The 21,101-nt window shown below is 49.3% G+C and overlaps 1 protein-coding gene across 1 annotated transcript in view; it reads left to right on the forward strand.

The window, feature by feature from the left end:
* Positions 1–21,101, forward strand: part of GOLGA1 (golgin A1) — a 266,236-nt gene that overhangs the window by 227,562 nt on the left and 17,573 nt on the right. The window contains exon 21 of the mRNA XM_029610990.1: positions 10,729–10,788. Coding sequence (XP_029466850.1) covers positions 10,729–10,788 — 60 coding nt within the window. The remainder of the gene's footprint in view (positions 1–10,728; positions 10,789–21,101) is intronic.

Genomic DNA, 21,101 nt, shown 5'->3' on the forward strand with positions numbered 1-21,101 from the left:
TGTTTTCTTCGTTTCCAATCTCTAGTCTTTAGGGATCCATAATGTTTATCCCATGCCCTTTTGAATTAGTTTACTGCTTTCATCCTCACTACCTCTTCCGGAAGGGCATTGCCATAGAATTGGTGTAATGATTTGCTGCCTTATATTGGCCTTCAGAAATAATATAAATAAATACTCTGATAAGAGTAATCACAAGTATATAGAGCTGCTTGTGAAAAAGACCCAGAAAGAAAACAAGGCACAAAAGCAAGGCAATGCTAGATATTTACAATGATATCTCTTTGGTGTTACTCAGATGAGTAAACAGTGGTGAGTTCCCATCCCCTGCCTTGTCCTTGTTAGGGCAGCTCCAGTATTTCTTTTTCCCACTGAGAGTAGGGTGTGGTCTCTTGGGTATGAGGATGACAGCACTGGGGTTCAGATCAGGTCAGTTTCTCTTTCATCGTCCCACAGTTGGAGCTGAGAACAAAGGTTTTATACTGTGCAGTATACACTCATGTGCAGTTCATTTTTGTTTCAAACAGTCCTGAGCTGTTAGATTTTATAGGTTTCGTGGAACCTTGGCCCAAGGTGGGAGTTGACTGTCCCTGAGGGTTTGAACCCCACAGGGCCCCACCGTTGGGAGGCGAGGAGTAATGGAAACACAGGCTACTGGACCACAGCTGTGGCCCAGGAGACAGGAGGCGTAGCCGACCTGTCTGCGTCACAGCCACGTGATCGCAGACACCTACACTGTGGCAATACTGCAGGGTGCCCCGAGGAGCGGGTCTGAGAGAAACAGTTCCAAGGTATTGTAGTGCAGGGTAGGTCAGGAGATAGAACGAACCAGAGAAAGGATCTCCAAGACAGAGAGGCACGGAGCAGGCCTGAGGAGCGGGGGAAGCGTGGAGACAGGATCTCTGGTGTAACGCTGAGGCTACCCCGAGGAGCGGGGAAGCGTAGAGACTGAATGTCTGGTGTGGTAATGCTGAGGCTACACCGAGGAGCTGAGAAGCATAGAGACAGAATTTCCGGTGTAGTAACACTGAGGCTACCCCAAGGAGCGGGGAAGCAAGGAGACAGGATCTCTGGCAGAGTAGCACTGAGGCTACCCCAAGGAGCGGGGAAGCAAGGAGACAGGATCTCTGGCAGAGTAGCGCTGAGGCTACCCCAAGGAGCGGGGCAGCGCAAGACAAAGTCCCGAAATGGAAGCGCAGAGCAGGTCCCCGAGGAGTGGGTACCCAGAGCCAGAGTTCAAGATGCAGAGCAGAGATCCAAGGCAGGAACAGCAGGTCCGAAGAACAGGAACAAGCACCAACGGAGCTCAGGGAGCTCGTTGCCAAGTCAATTAGCGTAGGCCAAAGGAGGTGCTTAAATATCTCAGGCTTGTGATGTCATCAGCTGGGGATGCCCCTGAAGTTCCCGCCATTGGGCCTTTAAAGGGAGGCCTGATGGCGTGTGTGCGCGCCTAGGAAGGCCCAGAGTCAGCGTGTAGGTCTGCAGCAACCCAGCCGCCACGTGGAGTCTCGGGAGCCAGGAGGAACATGGCGGAAGCGGCTAGCCACGGCCGCAAGTTCATCCGAAGTGGAAAGCAGGGCCTCACATGACGTGAGTTGGGTTGGCCACGGCCGATGGTCATAACATAAGCTATAAATCAAAGTTCTTGCTCGCAGTGTTCCACTTTTCAGGGGGGAGCGGTGTCTAGTTTGCCCCTACACATACAACGAAATTCTTCACATCCACTCTCCCTTTACTCTAATGTAATTGACCAGTCTCCGCTGGAGATCTTGGACTGGGTCGGGACAGTGGCCAAGCACATGCATACAGCTGTGCATTTTCTTCTGCTGCTGATACCACTTCACTTCACCCCCACAATCCTCCTCCCTGCACTAATCCAAGCCAGCAGGAGGAGGAAGGGAAGCAGTGGTGCCTGAGGCCGCATATCCTCTTCTTTGCCAATCAAGTTTTTTACTGGTGCTTTGAACAGTTCAGTTCAAAATATGACATTCAGCAGATGTGGCTTGAGGTTAGGGTGACGGTGAGAGAAAGAGTATTAACTTGAGGGGTACAAGGGAATCAAATGGGGGAATAGGTGAAAGAGGGGACTGGGTGGAGGGTGAGAGACTGGATTAACTGGGGGAATATCTAGAGATTGGTCAAGTGAGGTGGAAGATGAGAATAGATCAAGTGTGAGGAGAACTGCTGTGTAAGTATCAATGTGGGCGGGGGGAGGTCAGGTGAGAGAGAGGATTGGCAACTGAGGTCGGGTGAGAGAGAGGGTAGCTGAGATGAGAGGAAAAGAAAGGAAGAGAAAAAGAACCAGGAAGGAGTGATGAGGGGGTGGGGTGGTGAGGGGGAGAAGACTGTGCCAGAGGTGGGATACCTTCCTCTTCCTTCATCTGGATACCCACCACAGAGCCTCTCCCTTCTCTCTTCCCTCCCTCTCCCTTCTCTTAAATCCCCCACTCTCCTCCTTCCTCCCCTCTCCCCCTGATCCTAGAACTTCCCTCCACCCTCTCTGATACTACCATTTATTTATTTATTTTAACAGCTTTTCTATACCGACATTAGAATGCACATCATATCGGTTTACATCTCAACAGTAGGTGGAAAATACAATGAACAGGGGTGAGAGAGGGACAACAGTAGAAACTCGAGGGCAGGAGGCTCTAGGGGGAGCCTGAAAATTGAACTAGAGAAGTAACAATAACTCGAGAGGGTAACATATTTACATGATGCAAATTACTTGGAGCGAGTCAAAGATAACAGAGAAGCAGGAGAAGAGGGTGAGAGAGGTACGTGGAGTTAGTCTGGAAATGCCTGGTGGAAGAGCCAAATCTTTAGCATTTTCCTGAATTTAGTATGGCAAGGCTCCAGTTGGAGGTTTGTGGGTAGGGCATTCCAGTGAGTTGGGCCAGCAATTGAGAGAGCACGGTCCCTTGTTGCTGTGAGACGGACCTTCTTGAGGGGTGGGACTTGAAGGGTGCCTTTGAGATTTGCTCTAGTGGGGCGGGTGGATTGTGTGGATTGGAGCGGTTCACTGAGCCAAGAGGAATTATTTATGTGGATGCACTTGTGTATGATAGAGAGAGTTTTGAATAGGATGCGTGATCCCCACAAGTCTTCATTCTCTTCCTTCCATTCCCAAAACTGCCCCTCTTCTTCATCCCTCACTAGTAAAACCCCCAAAAGAACAAATTTATGCAGACACACAAGCAAGTTGGGAAAACGACTTTATTTTTATTATGCAAAATAAATGGATGCTTAATTTGCATCATTTTGCAAATCTATGCACATGTACTGCATTATTGCTGCAGAATTTTCTATCTTTTGCCACTGAATTTACCTTTGAACTGCCACAGAAAACTCAATCAAGGTTGTGAATATAAGTGTACAAACCAGCTGTTCAGATGTGTGCTGTGTATATTTCATGAAACTCACTTTCAGATATTTTTCCTTTCTGAAATCCTTATTGTTTTACTTTCTCTGTCATAAGATTCTTGTTTGCTTTGAACCTGTTCTTACGTTGGTTCTGATTTGACATTATGCTTATTAGTTAAGTCACTAAGAACTGCTTCTGGACTTCATACTGATATACTTGAAGCTAGGGAAAGTATCACCCAGACACTAGTAGGCACCTCAGTTTTATAGGAAAGATCCGAGGAGAGATTTACGTAAATCTCAATTACAACCAATGCATTAAGCTGGAAGAAAGATTGTGCCTATAATTCTTTGGTGCCTTAAAACTAAAATTGTTAAGCTGATACAGATCTCTGATTGTATGCTGCCATTGTAATATGCTATACCCCGCCTTGGGTGAATTTCTTATTCAAAAGGCAGGTAATAAATCCAAAAAAGAATATCTATCTTTTTTTAATGAGGTGAAGGTCATTTTCAATAGGAGGAGAGCTCATGGTTATGGTCCTCCCTCTGCTCCTAAATTGCAGCCCACTGGCAGACAGATTTAACCAGCCCATTAGTAATATAGTAGGTGATGGCAAAAAAAGGAAAATTAGTTTCTTACCTGATAATTTTCGTTCCTGTAGTACCAAGGATCAGTCCAGGACACCTGGGTTGTGACTCCGCACCAGTAGATGGAGACAGACTAAAACTTGTGGGCGGAGCCATATATGCCCCTGTGCCAGTCACAGCCCCTCAGTCATACGGAATGTCAAAGTAGAACATAACCAGAGAACCAAACTAGCTATTAACCATAAAACGGGGAAGAACACCCCTTCTGGAAACAGACTCCCCAACCGAGAGAGCGAACAAGCGGAACAGAGTAATTTAGAACAATGAGCGGACTCTCCATTACTTCAGCGCAGCACTGCGGGCGGGATCCTGGACTGATCCTTGGTACTACAGGAACGAAAATTATCAGGTAAGAAACTAATTTTCCTTTCCCTGTACGTACCAGGATCAGTCCAGGACACCTGGGATGTACCAGAGCAAACCTACTGAGGGTGGGAAGCAGAGAGTCCCGCTCGGAGTACCCTCTCTCCAAAACCCCCGGGATCGGTAGCCCTGACATCCAACTTGTAATGCCTGATAAAGGTATGCAACGACTTCCAGGTAGCCGCCCTGCAAATCTCTTGAGGCGACACCTGCGAAGCTTCCGCCCAAGACGTTGCTTGAGATCGAGTCGAGTGAGCTTTCAGGCCCACAGGAAGTGGCTTTCCACGCATCAAGTAGGCCGAACCAATGGCCTCTTTGAGCCAACGGGCGATCGTAGTGCGAGACGCTGAAGCCCCTTTCTTTGGACCAGAGAACAGGACAAACAGATGATCCGTGATCCGAAACGGACTAGTGACCTCCAGATACCGAAGGAGGGATCTCCGCACGTCTAGCTTCCGTAAGTCCCTTGCTTCCGGAACGGAGGACGCCCCACCTGCGAAAGCGGGCAGCTCCACCGATTGATTCACATGAAAAGACGACACAACTTTCGGAAGAAAGGAAGGAACCGTCCGCAGAGAAACACCGGAATCCGAAATACGCAAGAAAGGTTCCCTACAGGACAGGGCCTGTAGCTCGGAGACACGCCGCGCCGAGGCAATCGCCACCAAGAACGCCGTTTTCAAAGTGAGATCCTTAAGCGTTACGCGTTTCAAGGGCTCAAACGGTGCCGCACAGAGAGCGGAGAGAACCCAATTGAGGTTCCAAGCCGGACAAGGGAGCCGTAATGGAGGGCGAAGGTGCTTAGCCCCCCGAAGGAAACGAGAAATATCCGGGTGAAACGCCAAGGACGCACCCCGGACCTTACCTCGCAAACAACCAAGCGCCGCTACCTGCACCCGTAGGGAACTGCACGCCAGACCCTTGGCTAGACCTGCCTGGAGGAACGCCAGAATGTCGGAAACTGAAGCCGAAGTGGGGTCCACCCCACGCTGCACGCACCATTCCTCAAAGACCACCCAGACACGGATATAAGCCAGAAACATCGACTGTTTCCTGGAACGCAGCAACGTAGCCACCACCGCATCCGAGTAACCTTTACTCTTCAGGCGCCTCCTCTCAAAAGCCATGCCGCGAGACAGAAGTGATCCGCATCCTCCAAACAGACGGGGCCCTGGCGGAGTAGGCCCGCCATTCCTTGGAGCCGAAGGGGCGCCGTTACTGCCAGCTGGACAAGGTCTGCGAACCACGGCCGGCGCGGCCACTCCGGTGCCACCAAGATCACCTTGGCCGGGTGCAACTCTATGCGCCGCAGAATCTTGCCGATCATCGGCCACGGGGGAAACACGTAGAGCAACACGTCCGTCGGCCAGGGAAGCACCAACGCATCGACGCCTTCTGCCCCCCGTTCTCGACGTCGGCTGTAAAATCGCGGAGCCTTCGCATTGTGCCACGTGGCCATCAGATCCATGTGGGGCACCCCCCACTTTTCGCAAATGAGAAGGAACGCTTCGTCCCCCAGCTCCCACTCTCCGGGATCTAGACGATGACGGCTGAGAAAATCCGCCTGAACGTTGTCGACTCCCGCAATGTGAGATGCTGCTATGTTGCTGAGATGCAGCTCCGACCAGGCCATCAAGCGTTGAGCCTCCTCCGCCACCTGGGGGCTCCTTGTCCCGCCCTGGCGGTTGATGTAAGCCACGGTGGTCGCATTGTCCGACAACACTCTGACTGCCTTTCCCCGCAGCAACGGCAGGAAGTGTTGTAAGGCCAGACGGACCGCTCTGGTCTCTAGGCGATTGATAGACCATTGGGCTTGCGACACTGACCATTGGCCTTGGACCGAACTCCCTAGGCAGACCGCCCCCCAGCCGGAGAGGCTGGCATCCGTGGTTACCACTGTCCAGTCGGGTACCAGAAGGGAGACTCCAGAAGACAGATGACTGGAATCCAGCCACCAAAGCAGGCTGGACCTCGCGTGTCCCGCTAGAGGAAGCGGTAGTTGGAAGTCCTCCGAGACCGGCTTCCAGCGGGTCAGTAACAAAGACTGTAATGGTCGCAGGTGAGCAAACGCCCAGGGGACCAGCGCCAGCGTGGAAGCCATAGATCCGAGGACCGTAAGGTAGTCGCAGACCCGCGGTCGACGGAGCGACAGTAAACGCCGTACCTGAGATTGCAGTTTGCATACCCGGTCGTGTGACAGGAACACCTTGCCTTGCTTCGTGTCGAACACCGCTCCTAGATATTCCAAGGTCTGCGTGGGTGCCAGATGACTTTTGCTGAAGTTGACCACCCATCCTAGGGACTGCAGGAGATGGAGGACCCTGTCCACTGCCAATCGACACTGATTCTCGGATTTCGCCCGAATCAGCCAATTGTCCAGATAAGGATGGACCAGGAGACCTTCCCGGCGCAACTGCGCTGCCACCACCACTATCACCTTCGTGAATGTACGGGGAGCCGTTGCGAGCCCAAACGGGAGCGCCTGAAACTGGTAATGCCGTCCTAGAATGCAGAACCTGAGGAAGCTTTGGAACGCCGGCTGAATGCCTATGTGAAGATACGCCTCCGTGAGATCCAGGGAGGCCAGGAACTCGCCGGGCCTTACCACAGCGATGACCGACCGAATCGTCTCCATTTTGAAGTGAGGAACGCGCAGGCATCGGTTTACTCCCTTGAGATCCAGGATTGGTCTGAACGAGCCGTCTTTCTTTGGGACGATGAAGTAAATGGAGTAACGGCCCCTGCCGTGCTGGCTGACCGGGACGGGGGAAATGGCTCCCAAAGCTTCTAAGCGTCGGATGGTGTCTAGCACCGCCACCCTCTTCTCGGGGGCCTTGGAGGGCGAGACAAGGAACTTGTCCGCTGGAGTGCGAGCAAAATCTAACGCGTAGCTGTGTCTTATCACGCTGAGGACCCACTGGTCCGACGTTACATCGGCCCATCTCCCGAAAAAGGACATCAACCGCGCCCCGACGTTGGGAACGGAGTGCAGGGGCTGCGGCGGGAGATGGGCCGACCACTCTTCATTGTGACGACTTGGGCCCCGTAATCGCCAGGGGACCTCCTTGCCTCCCGAAGCGCTTTCCCCGAAAGGACTGTTGCTGCCACTGCGAAGTACGGGAGGAAGCAGACCTATATGAGTGCCCGGACGACCTTTGAGGACGCGACTTCCTGGGACCCCGGAAGCGGGACCTAGCCGAAAACGAAGACCGCGCCCTGGATCTATCCTCGGGCAGCCTAAAAGCCCTGTTTTCCCCCAGGGAAACCATCAAGTCATCTAACTCCTTGCCAAACAGCAACTTGCCTTTGAACGGTAGCGCCCCGAGGTGAGCCTTGGAGGAGCCGTCTGCTGCCCAGTTGCGTAGCCACAGGAGTCTGCGCGCCGAAACCGCAGCCACCATGGATCTCGCCGAAGTACGCAGCAGATCGTGGAGCGCATCTGCGCCATATGCTATGGCTGCTTCCAACCTATCCGCCTGCGCTGCCTCGTCAGCAGAAAGATCCGCATTGGCCTGGAGAACTTGGGCCCAGCGCAAGCTAGCTCTCATAGCGAAATTCGTACAGATGGCGGCTCGAATACCCAGCGCGGAAACCTCGAAAATCTTCTTAAGTTGCACTTCCAGCTTCCTGTCCTGAAGATCTCTGAGGGCTGTCGCACCCGTGACTGGAATAGTGGATCTCTTTGTTACCGCAGAGACCGCCGAATCCACCTTGGGGAGCTTAAGAAGGTCCAGCGCATCCTCCGGGAGCGGGTAAAGCTTGTCCATGGCTTTGCTGACCTTCAGCCCCAATTCCGGGGTGTCCCATTCCCGGAATAGGATGTCCGTGGAAGAAAAATGAAACGGAAAAGCCACTGCAGGGCCCGTGAGGCCTAACAGGACCGGATCCATGTTCGCCTCCTGCCGGACCGCTACCGGAGGTGCTTCAATTCCCAGTTCCTGGAGGATGGCCGGAATTAGAGGAGGCAGTTCCTCCCTGCGGAAAAGCCGGACCACCTTGGGATCGTCTCCCTCCGCTGCCTGTGGTGCCTTTCCTGCTGCAGATGAAGCGGATCCGTCCCCTGCCACGTCATCGGCCCCTTTTTGGGGCTCTTCAGGGGAATCAGTGTCCGCCCCCGTGGAGGAATCCGGGTCCGCCTCCTGTGGGACGCCACGCGGAGGCCGTTTCCCCCTGGAAGCACACGGGGGCACATCCGTAACCCCCGAGGGCCTGTTGGACTTTTTCGGCGGTGGAGCCCTGCGGGACTCCCTCCGGCCGCGCTTGCTCTTACTTTTCCTACATTTCAGGACTTTGCGCAGCAAAAGCGCAAAGTCCTCCGAAAAGGAGCTGGAATCAGAAGCAGCCTCAGCTGGGCTCCCCGGGGACCCCGGGTCCCCCGAGGGACTCCCCCCCCCCCCCCCCCCCCCCGTCGGGCCCCGCTGAGGAGACAGCGCGGGAGGCAAGGCCGCAGGCCCTGCCGCTTCCCGCACCATTTCGCGGCCCGTGGCTAAAATGGCCGCCACTCCCGCGCTGAGCAGGAACAAATCCTGGGGCCTCTCCATCGCGCCCCCCCCTCCCCCGCTCGGCGGTGGTCGCGCGGGCCGCACTCGAGCCCCCCGAGATGCCCCGGACGACCCTTCATCGCCCGGGATGCAGGAAGCGTATAGGCCGTCGCGCGAGAGACGCGCGCGCGCCGAGCCGCGAGGCATGCCGGCGAAACGGCGCGAAGACGGCAGCAGAGGAAACCAAAAAATAATAAAATCGCGCGAACAGCCTCCCCCCTGTCAGCGGCGCCCCCCCCCGAGAACGGCGACGCAAGGAACAGAGAGCCGGCACAAAACAAAAGACAAAACTCTTTTTTTTTTTTTTTTTTTTTTTACAAAAAAACAACGCCTGTCGCTGTCCGCGGTCCTGGAGCCCTAGTCCAGCAGGGGTGAGTGAACCGGGCTCCCCGGTGTCACCCCTGACGCTGCTACTTAGAAAAGCCGGGTCCTCGACCCTAGCAGCGGCCTCAACCGGGGGGTAGTCCCCTCAGGACCTCTCAACCCCCCTGGGAGGCAGGGCAGACGGACGTCAGTGACAATTTGGCAAAAATTCCAATTAAAAGACACTAAAGCCTAACCTGGCCTAAACCAAAAAGAAAACCAACCCTGACGGAGTACCAGAATCAGGGCAGGGAGGAGCTGTGACCGGACCTGCACCATCTACTGGAGACAGAGTAAGACTGAGGGGCTGTGACTGGCACAGGGGCATATATGGCTCCGCCCACAAGTTTTAGTCTGTCTCCATCTACTGGTGCGGAGTCACAACCCAGGTGTCCTGGACTGATCCTGGTACGTACAGGGAAAGACCAATTGACCCATCCAGTCATCCTACTTATTCCCATCCACACTGTTGGGAATTTTCCGAGCTGCCAGCCATAGACTGTGACCGCTTATGGGATATCACTGTTTATCCAAGACAGTTTAGTTGTTTTCCTCTTTTGTACTCCACTCTCTTGGGTAGATGAACATGTCATATCTCCTATTTAATTCACACCCAGCAACCCTTCTTCCAGCATCTAGTCACAGAAGCAATAATCCAAACTGCCACCAACATTAATATGGCTATTGCCTGAACATCTGGGCTGCTAGGTCTCTGAGACCTTTCTGAATGGTACCAAAATATCACCAACCTGCCACTCTGATCTGATTATGTATTTCCACTAGGACTTCTAAATTAAACTGTATATGCAGCCTGCCAGACATACCCTGCTGCCAGTTCAGTTCTGTCATTGCAGCTTGCCAGACAGACCTGATTGCTTGGTTGCCTGTGTTTCTGCTAAGACTTCTGTTTCATATTAACTACTTTGCCACTCATTCTGGCAGCCCCAACGTTCATTGAATTGTTTGAATAGTAGGCTGCAGTGTCATGCTTCCACGATTCCTTCACTAATCATAACTAAGGATCTTCTGTGCTTGTTTCGTGCCTTCTTGAGGTCTGTTATTTTAGCCTTCACCTTCTTCTCCAGTAGGGTGTTCTATGCACTCACTACCCTTTCTTTGAAAAGATATTTCCTGATGTTGCTCCTTTAGTACTTTCTAACTTTACTTGAGAAGGGGGGGGGGGGGAGGGTTGTGGGTTTGTTTGTCTTTTTTTTTTAATGAACTACAATCTACTTGCAGCTATATTTTTAGAAGTAAAAAACTATTTCAGCTGCTTTCAGAAAAATTACACTTCTCCTTTATGAATAAGAAGTTCAGAGATGAAGAATAAACATTGATTTGGTAGCTTTTTTTAAATAAATGTTTATAATGAACAGCTCTTATTGGGGTTAATGGAGCTGATCAGCAAGAAATGTAATCATCTGTTTTGTTTTGTTTTTTTAATCCCTAGACCATCAAGCAACTGCAACAGAGAATGACAGAACTCAAAAGGACTCTGCAAAAGGAATTGGTAAGTTTCTCCTGCAGTGGCCTGTGAAAAAGGTCAAATTTCAAATCATTTAACCACTTACATTTTGGGATCCACTAATCAGCTATTTATAGAGATATATAAATGGGATGGGAGATGGAGATGGGCAGGCTGGATCACAGCCCAGACTGTAAGTTTGGTACCTCTCCCATCTGCTGGAGACAGAAGAATACTGCCAGACTGTAGGTGGCGTGGCACCAGCCTATTTATAGGCGGAGTTTGTTTTGATAACTGCTCTGTCTCCATCTGCTGGGGGGAGGGGAAAAACCCAGGAGTCTGGACTGATCCGGGTACGTACAGGGAATGGTTATATAGTTGGAAAGACCAGGCTTCTTTTGTTTATCTATCTATATCCATTGAGATATATATATATATATATATATATATATATATATATATATACAAAAAAAAACCCCAACATGCAACCGCGGGAGACTATAAGCACTATTATTGTGTTAAATAAATCAAATGAAATATATGATATTTCTTAGAAATATAAATCTTTTATTAATTACTTTGACAAATATACTAATAATTTAAGTGAAAAGTCAAGTTACGAAACATTAAATATTTCAAATATGCTAAAATCTTACTTTTAGTCCAATCAATTATGACCCTCAATCTTCTCCTATGCCTATCCTCAATCTGACCCTAATTGAACTAAATATACCCTAACCTCATTGATGTTGAAATGGGTCTATACAAAGGAATACACCGCTTATTGCTTTAACAATCTTATATAATATAACTTAAAGTGCATTCCTTATTCAAAAGCAATTAACATATATTAGTGGTGTGTATATATATATATATATATATATATATATATATAGAGAGAGAGAGAGAGAGAGAGATATGTTTGTGTGTGTGTGTGTGTATATATATATATATATATATATAGGGCAAGTGAAAATCAGGTCAGGCGACACTTGGAGCCAATCAAATCAGCACAAAAATTGTGAATATTCCACTTTCTTGCTGAGGCCTCATCCTTTGAGCCACAGGTTAGTTGTTTTAGTGGTCCTGACCTGCAGTGCAAAGAACATCAACTCCTCTGCTCAAACCCCTTCACCTTTGGTCACTTGGGAAGAGTCACAGTGAAGCATATCAGTGGTTTTAGTCTTGTACCCTGCTGTTTACACTATTCCCCACCTCTCCTCCCCCATGCACACTGGCCAAGATCCAGCACAGGTATATGTACAAATGAAGAAACACTGATGCTTGTTTTATCTCCACACACAGAGCTCCTTTTAGAAATTATTTCAGTTTTGTTCCTAATATATTGGCTAAATGTTATTTTGTTTTGGAAACTGTCAAAATATTGTTTCTAATCCCAAGTGCTTAAATCAGCATTTCCCTGTACATACCAGGATCAGTCCAGACCGCTGGGTTGTGTCTCCCTTCCAGCAGAGGGAGTCAGAGAAAAACTGAAAAGGCACCCCTCTTAACCTGGTGTGCCTCCTGCGATCCCTCAGTATTTTCTCTGACTCTCAGCAGAAGGGTTGACAGAACCTGTGGTCCTGATTTTTCAATTTGTTACATCTTTTTTTTTTTTTTTTTTTTTTTTTTACAGAGTTCTAAGGCTCTGGATGATTTAGTTAACACCTTTGGCTAGAGCAAGTTGGTTGAATAAAAAAAAAAGCTCGGTGCGGTTTTATTTTCTCAGGCTTTTCACTAAGCAGGTAGAGGTAAGGCAGGGGCTGGCAGCTCTAAAAGCCTTGTTCCCGGAGGGCCGTCTATCTCTGGAGGGGGATTAACCGGTGGGCCGGTCCCTCCCCTCGGCACCCCGGACGAGTTTCCTTGGGTGCTGCAGCGTTCCCAGAGCTCCGGAAGGCCGCGAGTCGGCAGGGTATTTTAAGTTCTTCTTTTTTCTTTCCTACCGCGCTGTTTGGAACTCCCCCCGCCCCCCCCCTCCTCCCCCCCGGGATGCCACGAGGGTTATCGTGCTCAGCATGTGGGGAGGCAGGGTTGCGCCTCACACAAGACGGAGTTTGCGCCCGCTGCCTCCCCGGGGGGAGGTCTCGTCTGGGGGAGATTTTGGGCCCATTTTGCCACGAGGCGCGGAACGGCGATCGCGTCCGGGTCCGTTGCCGGTGTGCGCAGGAACGGCGGCCATTTTGTCGGAACCCTGCCTGCCGACTGGGAGAGAGGATTCTCCGATTTCTCCTCCCAGTCTGAGTCCTGTTCGACCGCGCGATCCGGGGCCCGCCCCCTCGGGGAGCCCGGTCTGCTCCCCTCCTCCTTCTCCCCCCCCCCCCCCCCTCACCTATCAGATCCCTTAATGGGCCAGTCAATTTTTTCTTCCAAATTTATTTTACTTATGCATAGGGCTTTTTTGGAGGCGGAAGCTCATCAGCCGGATGAGCAGCCCCCTCCTGCGAAGATTGCGCGGCGGGACACATCTCTGGATGCCCTTTCGGCCCCTGCTCCTTTGGAATCTTTCTGGATCCTCTCCTCCAAAACCTAGATGGGGGTGTTGATGAGTCCACTCCAGTAGAGGGGGACGACCCCCGGGTTTCTCGGCTGTTTCGCCGGGAGGAGTTGGATCCCTTGATCGCCTATGTCCTGGAGGGAACTGGCACCAGTCCCCAGTTCGATACCAGTTAAGGGGAAACCAGTACTCGCGGGGCTGCATGCCCTGTCCCAAACATTTCCTTTCCACCCAATGCTTAAGCAGTTGGTAACTCGGGAGTGGGACTCTCCGGATGCGACCCTGCAGGTGGGACGGGCGATGGACAAACTCTACCCTTTATCCGAGGAAGCCTTGGATATCCTCAGGATTTCCAAGGTGGACGCGTTGGTTACTGTGGTCACCAAGCGAACCACCCTTCCTGTTACGGGAGCGACGGCTCTTAAGGTCTTACAGGATAGGCGGCTAGAAGTCCTCCTCAAGCGCATTTTTGAGGTGTCAGCACTCTGTGTTAGAGCGGCGGTCTGCAGTTGCCTCATGCAGCGAGCGACCCTCGGGTGGGTCCAGCAAATGCTCACATCACAGATGTTGCCACCAGAGGAAGCAGATCAGGCGAATAGGATGGAGTCCGCGGTAGCTTACACAGCGGATGCATTATATGATCTGTTGCGGGCATCTTCACACAACATTGCCACTGCAGTTTCGGCTAGATGGCTTCTCTGGCTCCGGAACTGGTCCTATTGTTGATTTATTTCAAGTTTAGTATTTTCCTTGATGGATATCAAGTTTAGTCCTCTCGCCTTCAGACTGTATATTACCTAATGAATATGTTGTATGTACCCTGCCTTGGGTGAATTTCTTATTCAAAAAGGTGGATAATAAATCAATAAATAAAAATTTGGGATGGGGTTGTGGTGAAAGGAAAGAAGGGAGAGGAGCAGGAAAGGGGCCACAAGGAGAAGAGAACAAGAGGCAAGGGACTCATGAAGGAGGGAAAACATTTGAGAAGGGGCCATTTGGGGGGGGGGGGGGGGGGGTGCAGCATGGAGAATGGGCCATGGAGGAAAGGCAAGAGGGAGAAAGGAGCAGGGGAGGACCAGAGGGAAAGTCAGAAGGAAAGGCATTAAGAAAGGGGCCATGGGTGGAAGCAAGCAGGGCAGGGGAGAGGTCAGGAGGGTGAGCACTCGGGAAGGGGTCATGACCAGAGAAGGAGCTGCAGGGAGGAAAGGGCAGGTGGGAGAGCACTCAGGGAAGGATTATAGATGGAGGGAAGGTCCTTGGACAGTGGCCATGGTGGAGGTGGGGAGAGGCACTCATGAAGAAGAGGGCAGAAGGGAGAGCACAGTTTATATCAGAAACCATTTCTTATTTGATATTAAGCTTTATATATTACAAATGATTCTGGATTGCGTATTATTATAACATCAGGTGTGTTGCGACAAGGTAGAAAAGGTCCGCTTTGCTCTTTGCCTTGCAAAGCTGTGGCAGTCCTGCTTTTGTGTTGAACCAGCTTTTGCTGCACTTAAAAGTGCCGAGATCTTCCTTTTGTTATCTTTAAGTTTCCATTCCACATTCATCTGGTTTTGGATGCTTTTGACAGTCCTGAACAATGTTACTCTAGGCAGAGTGCTTTAGCCTAATTCCCACCCTGTGTGGCTTTCAAAATTTTCCTTTCTTGCCTGTGCACAACTGAGTGGTATACTCCTTACATGCAATTTGCTTTACGTGGTTACAGAATTCAACTTTTGCACAGTTCTTCATTATTCATATACACACCTATGCTTTTGTAATGTTTATATGATTTAATGGGAGATTCCTTATGGTGTTGCCAATGATGTTATGTTATATGTTACTTGTCCTTCCTGATACAACCCTAGTGAAACACTGTTCCGTGTCAGGGGACTAATGTTTCAATAAGTATTTAACCACTTGGAATTAATGTTTCTCTGCTATTTAATTGATTGTTTGAAACTTATTTTTGGACCTTTTCTACCTTGTCACAACACACCTGCTGGATTGATTAATATTTAGTGTGTTTGCTCATCATTCCACACCTTGTTGTGGCTTTTTCCCAAATTATTATAACAATCAGTTTTCCATATGGCATTTAACTGCATGTAAAAATTAGAGCTGCATATTTGTGTCCGTGAAAATTTTGGAGGTTGAAAAGGGGTTTATACTCCTCAAAAGGTTGTGAACCCCGTTCTAGTGTGTTCCCTGAACATGCCCAGATCAGTCCAGACTCCTGGGTTATGCCTCCCTTCCAGCAGATGGAGACAGAGTTTTACTGACACTGCTACTTAAACACACATGCTATCTGCAGTTCCTCAGTATTTCTCTGTCTCCAGCAGATGGTAAATGGGAGCAAAACCTACTTTTCTGCAGTCTGGGCAATTTTTTTTCTTTTTGAGCTTTCTGGGTTGGTGACTCTTGTGTGTGCTCGTACTGAGTGCCCGTGGGATGTAAATCTGATGGTCCAGATCATTCCCCTTCACGAGGCTATCCAGGCAGCTGCAGGCTCCAAATATTCTTTTGTGCTGAGGAATTCTGTTCTTTTTGTAGATTGTGTGCCTCAGTTGGGAGTTTCAGTAAAGTTTAAAAAAAAGAAAAGGAAAGGAACTGAAGGCAGTTGCATGGCTGGGCTGTGCGGGCAGCTTCTTCCTCATGGTTTCAGGCGGCTGAAGTAGGTTTATTTTGTTCTTGAATTTCTCCTGCTTGTGTGGCAGTCAGCTTCTCCCCATGTGCGATTGGCCGCGGCTCGGCATGCCGTGTATGCGGCTCGACGCGGTTGCGGCTGAGTCGGCTCGGGTTGTGTGCTGGGTGTTCCGAGGGCGGGGAAAACTCGTCTGATCGCTGTCCAGTTGCGAAGCACCCTCTGAAGTCCCCCGCTTCTGTTTTGATGTCACTCTGGGGCTCTGTCCGTGGTGCTGATCCTTTCTCGCTCAATGCGGGAATGGTGGCCATCTTCGATTCGCTGTCTGCCGTTCCCATGCTGCCGGTGGGAGGGGGATGCTCCCCCATGCTTGTCTCTGGCCCGTTCGAGCTCCAGACACGATCAGGGGGATTTTGAGGAGAAAGGGGGCCCCATGCTGCCGGGTTCTGGCTCTTTCCCTGCAGGGTCTGGAGCATTTAAGTCTTTTTCTACAGATTTTGTGCTGCTGCTGCATGAGGCTTACATGGCCAAGCAGCAAACAGCTTGTGTGGCTAGGGACTCAGAGTCCCGGCCAGCCCAGTCAACTGAAGGGCGTGTACAGTAGCCCCAAAACAAATTAATTCTGGGAGGCAGTAGGTTTCCCCAGTTTAGAATTTGCTGGGTTCCCCCTTGGGTTCTGGCCCAGGGGAGGATGGGTCCGATGAATCTGGCGAGGCTCCCGTGGGGGCAGTGCGGCTCCTGATCTGGATGTTCCAGTAGATTGAAGTGGACTCTGTGGTTGGAGGTGCGGGTCAAGGGGATGATCAGTCCGTCCCAGTCCCCAAAGGGGATGACCTAAAGGTAGTACGTCTTTTTAGAAGAGAAGAGCTTGATGCCTTGCTGCCTTTGGCTTTTCAGGTTCTGAGGGTTAAGATCCCCCAGGGGGACCCTGATTTGGAGGGGGCAGATCCAGTCCTGGATGGGATGCGGGGTCTCCCAATGGCCTTCCCATATCACAAGTCAGTAAAGAAGCTGGTGGAAGCAGAATGGGGAGCTCCCGATTCCGGATTAAAGGTGGGAAGGGCCATGGCAAAGCTCCATCCATTGCCTGAACAGGCATTGGAACTTTATGCTCTCCCTAAAGATGATGCTGTGATTTCACCGGTTACTAAGAGGACAACTATCTCTGTGGTTGGCTCCGTGGCTTTGAAGGTTGTTCAGGATCGTAAGTTAGAGGTACACCTCAAGAGGATTTTTGAGATCTCTGCTCTGGATTTGTGTGCTGCTATTTGCACCAATTTTATGCAACGTGCTTGTCTCCGCTGGGTGCAGCAGATGCAAGAAAGCTGCCAAGCTCAGTCCAGAAGGCAGCTAGGGCTGAGAAAGTTGAGGAAGCGGTGGCCTATGGAGTGGATGCTCTGTATGATTTGCTTTGTACCTTGTCTTGGATTATCTTGTACCTTGTCTTGTCTTGGCAGTCTTATACCCCTAGCTAATTTCTAGTTTGATTTATTTCAATTATTGTAAGTTCTATGTTATCAGCTATATATCATTACTTATATCTGTTGGATTGTAAAGCTTGTTGCTAATTTAATGTTCATTGTAAACCGAGGTGATGTTTGCTAACGAGCCGCGGTATATAAAAATCCTTAAATAAATAAATAAAATAAATAAATTATGGTATCTGCGGTTTCCACCAGAAGGTTGCTCTGGTTGCGTAACTGGGTGGCAGACATCTCCTCCAAGGCGCAGCTAGGCTCGCTGCCTTTCAAGGGTCAACTCTTATTTGGTGAGGACCTCAAGCAGCTGATGCAGTCTCTTGGGGATAATAAGGTCCTTAGGTTACCGGAGGATAAGCCTAAGGGCAAGAGGTTTTTTTCAGGTGCGTTCCCGTTTTCGGGTAGCTAGAAGACTTGTCCGGCAAGAGCTGTGGCTGGGCCTCAAATGCAGTTTCCCCTTTGGGGGCAGTCCTGGAGTCAATCCTTTCGGAGTGTTCAAATGGCCATTCCAAGGCGCTGCGGGGGGAGGAGTGTATCTGGGCTTAAGCCCTCGCAATGAGGCAAGGCTGGTCCACTCTGTCGTTCCTATTTTAGGAGGTCGCCTGTCATGGTTTTACGAGGAGTGGGCCAGAATTACTCAGGAGCAGTGGAATCTCAACGTGATAAAGGATGGCTACACTTTAGCATTTGCTTGTCCCGTCCATGATTTGTTTATAATTTCCCTTCCTTGGACAAACAAGTATTGGTTCGAGAGACAGCGGACTGGCTGCATCACCAGGGGGCAATGATTCCGGTTCCCCACGAAGAAGTTCGCAGGGGAAGATATTCCATTTACTTTGTGGTCCCAAAGAAGGAAGGGACTTTCCACCCGATTTTAGATTTAAAGAAAGTAAATGCAACACTAATGGTTCTGTGTTTTCAGATGGAAATCTTAAGGTCGGTGATTGCAGCGGTCCTCAAAGCAGAGTTTCTGGTATCTCTGGATCTCACAGAGGCCTACCTGCACATCCCCATTCATCACGCTTCACAGTGCTTCCTGAGATTCATGATTCTGGGACAACATTTTCAGTTTCAGGCCCTTCCTTTAGGATTGGCCATGGCGCCAAGCATGTTCACCAAGGTGACGGCAGTGGTGGCGGTGGCGCTCCAGAAGGAAGGGATTTTGGTGCATCTGTATCTGGATGACTGGCTTATCAGGGCGAAGTCGGAGATTCTATGTTGCCAGTTGGTTCAATGTGCTGCAGTCGCTAAGTTGGCTAGTGAATGTTGCGAAGAGTTGCCTGTTACTGAAGCAATCCCTAGAGTATCTGGGAACTCGTTTCGACACTAGTCGGCAAGGTGTATCTCTTGGAGGAGAACGTTCTGAAGCTGCAGAGGCAGATTTGGCAGTTGTTGTAGTTACAGGTGCCCAAAGTATGGGATTATTTGCAAGTTCTGGACTCTATGACCTCGACACTGGAATTACTGCCATGGGCTTTTGCTCAAATGAGACCATTGCAGAGAATGCTTTTGGCTTGGTAGAACCCAGTCTCGGAAGAGTTTCAGCTTCCGTTACCACTTAAGAGTGTCGCACGGGAGAGCCTTTCCTGGTGGCTTCTAACTTCCAGTTTCGGTCAGGGTGTGGATCTCGAAGTTCCGGATTGGGTGGTAGTTACTACCAATGCCAGTCTCTCTGGTTGGGGAGCAGTGTGTCAGCACCAGTTAGCTCAGGGTGGCTGGTCTGTGAAAGAGTCTGCATAGTCTGTCAACTGGCTAGAGACCAGAGCGGTCCATTTAGCCTTGCAGGTATTTCTAATTTAGCCTTGCAGGTATTTCTGATGTCTCCATTAGTGAGAGGTTGGTCAGTGAGGGTTCTCTCGGACAGTGCCAAGGATCCAAGAGTCAAGCAGTAGCCCGTGAGGCACAAGACTTAGTTCTTTGGGCAGAGCAGCACCTGGAGCGAATAGGGGCATTCCACATAGCCGAGGTCAAAATCGTTCAAGCGGATTATTTGAGTCGGATGGTGCCGGATCCGGGTGAATGGGAATTGTCAGAGTCCGCGATGCAGCTCATTCGTGAGTGGTGGGGCTTCCCCCTATGTGGACTTTTTTTTTTTTTTTTTAGTTCTTTATCAGTTTTTAAACATTACAATGCGAAATAAAGTTTACATCAATATGTCAGCAAACTTAAATTCCCACTAGAACAGTTATAAAGAAACAGAAAGGACTGAGATACATAATGTGGAACAAAATCTATTAATCACATTACAATATTAGGAGGAATATTGCAGCTTATTTAAATTATTCACTTGGTTGGTTAGGTATTGCTGGCAATTTCTTTAGACTCTCCAAATAATTTTTCATTTGTTCTGGTTCATAATAGATATACCTTTTCCCTTGATATTGCATTAGACATTTACACGGGTATCTGATGTTAACCTGTGCCCCCCATCTTTCTAGCTTCTTGACTTAATCCAACAAAAATTTTTCTACGAATCTGTGTATCCTTCACAATATCAGGATATATCTGTGGTTTTTGGCCAAGAAACATTTTATTTCGATTTTTCAAAAAAGTTCTTAGAACCAAGTCTCTATCTGATGGAAAATTAAATGACACTAATAAAGTACCTCGTTGTTCAATTTGTTCTTCTGAGAGAGTTTCTAAATAAGCCGTGAAATCTAAATCCAGATTGATATTAGGGCAGTCTTTCTTTACTTCACTTCCATTTCTTATCAAAGGAACAAAGTAAATTTTTGAAATTAGTGGCAATTTATCAGAAGGTAATAATAATACATCCTTAAGATATTTTTTAAATTGTTCTGTAGGAGAGATTAATTTAACGTTAGGAAAGTTTAAAACTCTCGAGTTCAAATATCGCATTTTATTCTCCATATTTTCTAATCTCCTTCTTAATCCAAACTCCGATTGAATCATTGTTGTTTGTACCTTCTGGACAGATGTTATCTTATCTGTAATATCCACAATTTGTTCTGCATGTTTGTTTATCCTAGGTTCAATCAACGATAACATATCTTGAGAGTTATTCATTGAAGTGGCTAATAAAGAAATTGATTTTTCCATTGTTGTTATTGCTTGCCAAAATGTTTCTAATGTAATTATATTAGGTTTATCTATTTTAGGTATATTTATACCAGCAGTTACCGCCCCTATTCGGCAGGTCTTAGAAATCATTTGAATTTCTCCTGTTGAGTCACCTCCCCTCCTCCATAGACTTTCTTGTAATTTCCACAGAGACTCCCTTTGCCTCCAGGGTCCCTTTGGTACCTTCCCCTGGGCCCTGGAGGAGTCCCTGTGAGTTTCCAAGATATGGGGGTGGGGGGATAACCGGTGCACCTGAGGACAGAGATGTTTGGTTGTCCAGGAGGGATAGGTTTTGTTCCCTACCTAATCCCTCAGCGGACTGTTCTCCCGGTGTAGAAGCTGCAACCGGGGTAAAGAAACCTTGTATTTTCGCTTGGGTAGGGGTGTTTGAGGCAGAGGCAGGGGACTCTAGCCTCAGTCGCCCCTTCAACTTGGTATGAGGCATAACAGAATAATTATCAAATAAATTGAGGTTTGTTAAATGTTTCCTACCTAATCCTCCTTCCTATAATTCCCCAGACTCTTCTTATGAGGAGAAAGAAATTCAATAACTAAGCAAGTATTTTTTTAAAAAAGAAAAAAAAAAACCATCCGTGAAAGTCCGAAACAAAGTCGAAACTAAGTTGCGCGCGCACGGCTTAGGTGACATGCCGGCGGACGCGATGCGCCGCAG

Source organism: Rhinatrema bivittatum, chromosome 8, assembly GCF_901001135.1.
Source record: "Rhinatrema bivittatum chromosome 8, aRhiBiv1.1, whole genome shotgun sequence".
In the NCBI taxonomy this organism is placed as follows: domain Eukaryota; kingdom Metazoa; phylum Chordata; class Amphibia; order Gymnophiona; family Rhinatrematidae; genus Rhinatrema; species Rhinatrema bivittatum.